The 3,729-nt window shown below is 43.1% G+C and overlaps 1 protein-coding gene across 4 annotated transcripts in view; it reads left to right on the forward strand.

Moving 5' to 3' along the window:
- The window catches only part of LOC125951100 (uncharacterized), a 58,013-nt gene extending 54,763 nt beyond the window's left edge, over positions 1-3,250 (forward strand). For all 4 annotated transcript variants that reach the window (XM_049679664.1, XM_049679665.1, XM_049679662.1 and 1 more), the window contains exon 8: positions 1-3,250. This exon is cut by the window's left edge and continues 2,745 nt beyond it. In XM_049679664.1, the coding sequence (XP_049535621.1) occupies positions 1-120 (120 nt within the window). In that variant the 3' untranslated portion in view covers positions 121-3,250.
- Positions 3,251-3,729: the final 479 nt, after the last annotated feature.

Below are 3,729 nucleotides of genomic sequence, written 5' to 3' on the forward strand. Positions count from 1 at the left end.
CAACTTTTCGATAAGATGAAGCAACAGAATGGTGCGCTGGCAGCGACAACGAACGGATGTGCATCTAGTGCGACCACCACAAGCACGAACGTTAACGGGTTTACCATAATCGATAAGTAAGTGAACGGAATGAAAACCGCTGACCATACGCCGGTGCAATCACTACGGCAGAGGAAAGCGAGAGGGAATGGGAAACAATCTAAGCAACCCGTTTGTGGACTGCCTACCGCGAGCCGGGGTTAATAGAATGCCAAACGAATACAACAACAACATATGTGTCAAACAACTCCTGAAGCCAAGAGCATGCGAGGCGCTCCTTGGGAAAGCAAACAAGTAGGTATCGCCTGGTGGCATCAGATGATCATACAGCTATCAGCAATCTTATGAGAAGCAGCTTCCCCCAAAATTCGTGTATATACATTTTCTTCCTTCGTGTTAGACACAAATATACTCCCAAACCGGTTAGTCAAATATTGTTGGTTGCGGTCGTGTACCCGAGAAACACGTAGTCCACTTGCTCATTCGCAGAGCGCCTTAGTGTTTTTGTGGTTATCCGGCGTAATTTAGTCGGCCGAAAAGGGGGCTTAACGAGAGTGAGTGAACAAATCACCGATAGTGACGAATTAAACATGCAGCCAAGTATATTCCGGAGGAGCCGTAATAAACCGTAACTGTAAATAATCATTTCTTTTTGAGAACTTCGACAGGTGAGAAGTTTTCCTCTTGGGAAGCGCTAGAGGAATAGCAGCGATGAAGAGCGGTAGCAAAGAGCATTCATTGAAGAAACAATTAATCCATCCACCGGTTGCGAATCAGCTTTGCGTCTGTGGCCCCCTTAATACGGTGGCCGCTGCGAAGGGGAGACTTACTTCCTGTACAAAATCTCGGCAAATCAATTCGTAAACCTTTTTGACGTCCATTTTTTAAACAAAATCTTATCTTTCATATAACTTACATAAACATTTGGATGAGATAGAGAGATAGAAGAGAGGGCGAAGGGGACGATGGCGAAGATGCAATACAACACAAGTGCGGCCCATTGCTATGCAGAGGCTGCGCAGGATAATTAATGCCAAAAATCGTGACGAGATCTACAACAGACCCTTTGTGGGTTCTAACAGCAACTACCCATCCATTTTTCCCTTCTTTCTTGTCTACCAATTAAATACTTCCACATTAATATCCACATCGGGAACGATTCTCGTCACACGGGAACGATTGTTTAATTCGCTTATGATCTTCTTCCAAGATCATTTGACAACATGTGTTGAGTTATGATTGTCCCGGACCCGGGTGACAATCACACTGTGTACTAATCAACTAGCACCACCTTCAGCCGCGTGGTTCCTGACAGTCACCTTTTACGTACCTCCTTCAAACTAACTAGCGCGATCAGTAACCGGTAGCTTCCGTACCTTACGTTCTCCGTAAATGTATTAAGTAACAAAGATATGGGCATGTTTGCAATACATTAGTTTAGCGAATATACGTTTACGCAATTCTGTGACCGCCGTAGTAGTAGTAGCTGTTTAGTAGTTGTTAAGTTAGTTTAAACTGCCGGCACATCCAGGCCAGGCACACACTAGCCAGTGCATGCAACCGTGTTGTGAAGTATCCAGTTGGCACCGCCTGGTCCGGCACAGGTTCACTGAATTTGAGATTATTTATTTTCCTCTCCCTTCGCAAATTAAGGTCACCTGCATTCACCCTCTCCCTACGATCCTCTCCACACAGACGCCGTCACATGAAACCGGAGAAGCACTAGCTATTACACTAGGCTTTGCAATGGGCGGGATTTAGCATAGTGACGGATAAACGTACATGCAAAAGAAGATAGTGGTTCGGTTTGTGATCGATTCGCTACTAGTACTCGATGCTTGTAAATAGAGATTCGTCCACTTATATCGTTGGAGTAGCTGGCAGCACAACAGCCGCTAGACGTCCAACTCTTCACACAAACAAATACACGCACATACATACACATAGAGACACATCATCACTTCCACCACCGCGGGTATTGTTGTATGCCAAATTACCATGTTCTAATTTTAAACGTCACAAACGTCTTCTTCTTACCTTCATAGATACATATATCAATATATAAACCTAAAGCTAAATATACACAGTACACTCACAAGTATTAGCGAGCTATTTTTAGCAGCAGCAGCAGCAGGAGTTTGGCTGTTTCGTCCTTGTTACGAGTCGGTGGCTTTTTGTGTCAAAGACACCAATCTGACCACGAGGCACAACAACAAAACAGAAGGAAAGGATATGCGCATAGAAGCGATTGTTTCGATTCATCCAATCACCTCTCCCTACACGCGGATCCATTCAAATTTGTTTAAAACCACTTAACGATGGCCTATAGCACAGTCGTAGTACAAGAGATAGGACGTCCATGTCTCTAGCGCCACAGGCATACTGAAGGACAAAACGACGTTGTTATTAGGACATTCTTTCAGGAAAGCCCCCTTCAAAAGCGGCTATTATCTTTAGCGGTTGTACAGTTTTCTCCTGATCCTGATCATGCTGACCACCTAAAAGGGGGTTACTTCTTTACGTGCGTGTGTGTGTGTATTCGAATGCCCGTGTATGTGTGTGCGTGTGTGAGTTTGCGTACCAGGCTGATGAAGGAGCTGTACTGTAGTGCCGTTCGAAAGCTGCATTAGGCCGAACGGAGTACTTCGAGGTGAGAATCGTAGAATGGAAACATATTATTGGACGCGGAAGAAGACAGTTTTGAGAGCGATCGAATGTGAAACATCTTCTGGCCTGATGATGGGAAGAAGTGTACATACGAGTACATATATACATATACATTTACAAAATAAATCTATATATTTGAATACGATCGTGTACCATTTGTCGGATTATTCGGTGTGATGTGACGAAAAATTTGGGGCGAAAAAGGCAACAAACAATTAAACAATTAAAGACTTGGAAGTGGCCAAGATAGTACGCCAAAACAGTACACGCATACACACAATTAAAAATGAAATTCCACTTCCATCTTACAACACTTGTCGAAACAACGCAAACCACAAACAGGAGTGCCGAAGGCCGCAAGCAAAAGTAGTGAAATATTTATAGGGTTTGAACGTATAACTGAACAACAAATGAACAAAATGCAGCGCAATGAATGTAGGGCAAAGTATTCGATATGTTCCTCAGAAATAGGCAAACTCGTTGCAAATTGTGTCAAATGGGGGCAGAATTCGAAACAAAATGTTAAAATAAAAATTTAGTGAAAACATAAATATTGCGTATTTCGAATGTGAGTTTTCTTTCCTTTTCTTTACTTCTGGTTGATTAAATATTCATGGTACCAGGATGATCCCTCATCAGCAATCATGATGACTCATTTAAATAAACGTGTTGATCATGGATTTATACGAAGCATCTTTAATTTTCATTTAAATTTATTCTTCATGGCTTCAGACGTTTTCGTTTTGCTCGAGTCTCCCAGTTGGACGTTGAATATTTCCCCATATTTCGTTCCTTGCAAAGTAAAACGTTAGCGTAACGCCTTGCTATTCGCTCGCGAGCTTCAAGTGAGTGCCTGAATGCGTTACGCAGCATAAGCTTAAAGCGCATGCGCCCCTCCGGAAAGCTTGAGTATACGGTATGCTTTCCCCAAAATTGGAAGCAATGCGAGGGAGAGAAAATCGCGCAAGATGATCCAAAGCTCTCTCCCTCTCTCTCGAGATCCCCCATTTTCTCTCTCTCTCT

This window comes from Anopheles darlingi, chromosome 2 (assembly GCF_943734745.1).
Source record: "Anopheles darlingi chromosome 2, idAnoDarlMG_H_01, whole genome shotgun sequence".
NCBI lineage: Eukaryota > Metazoa > Arthropoda > Insecta > Diptera > Culicidae > Anopheles > Anopheles darlingi.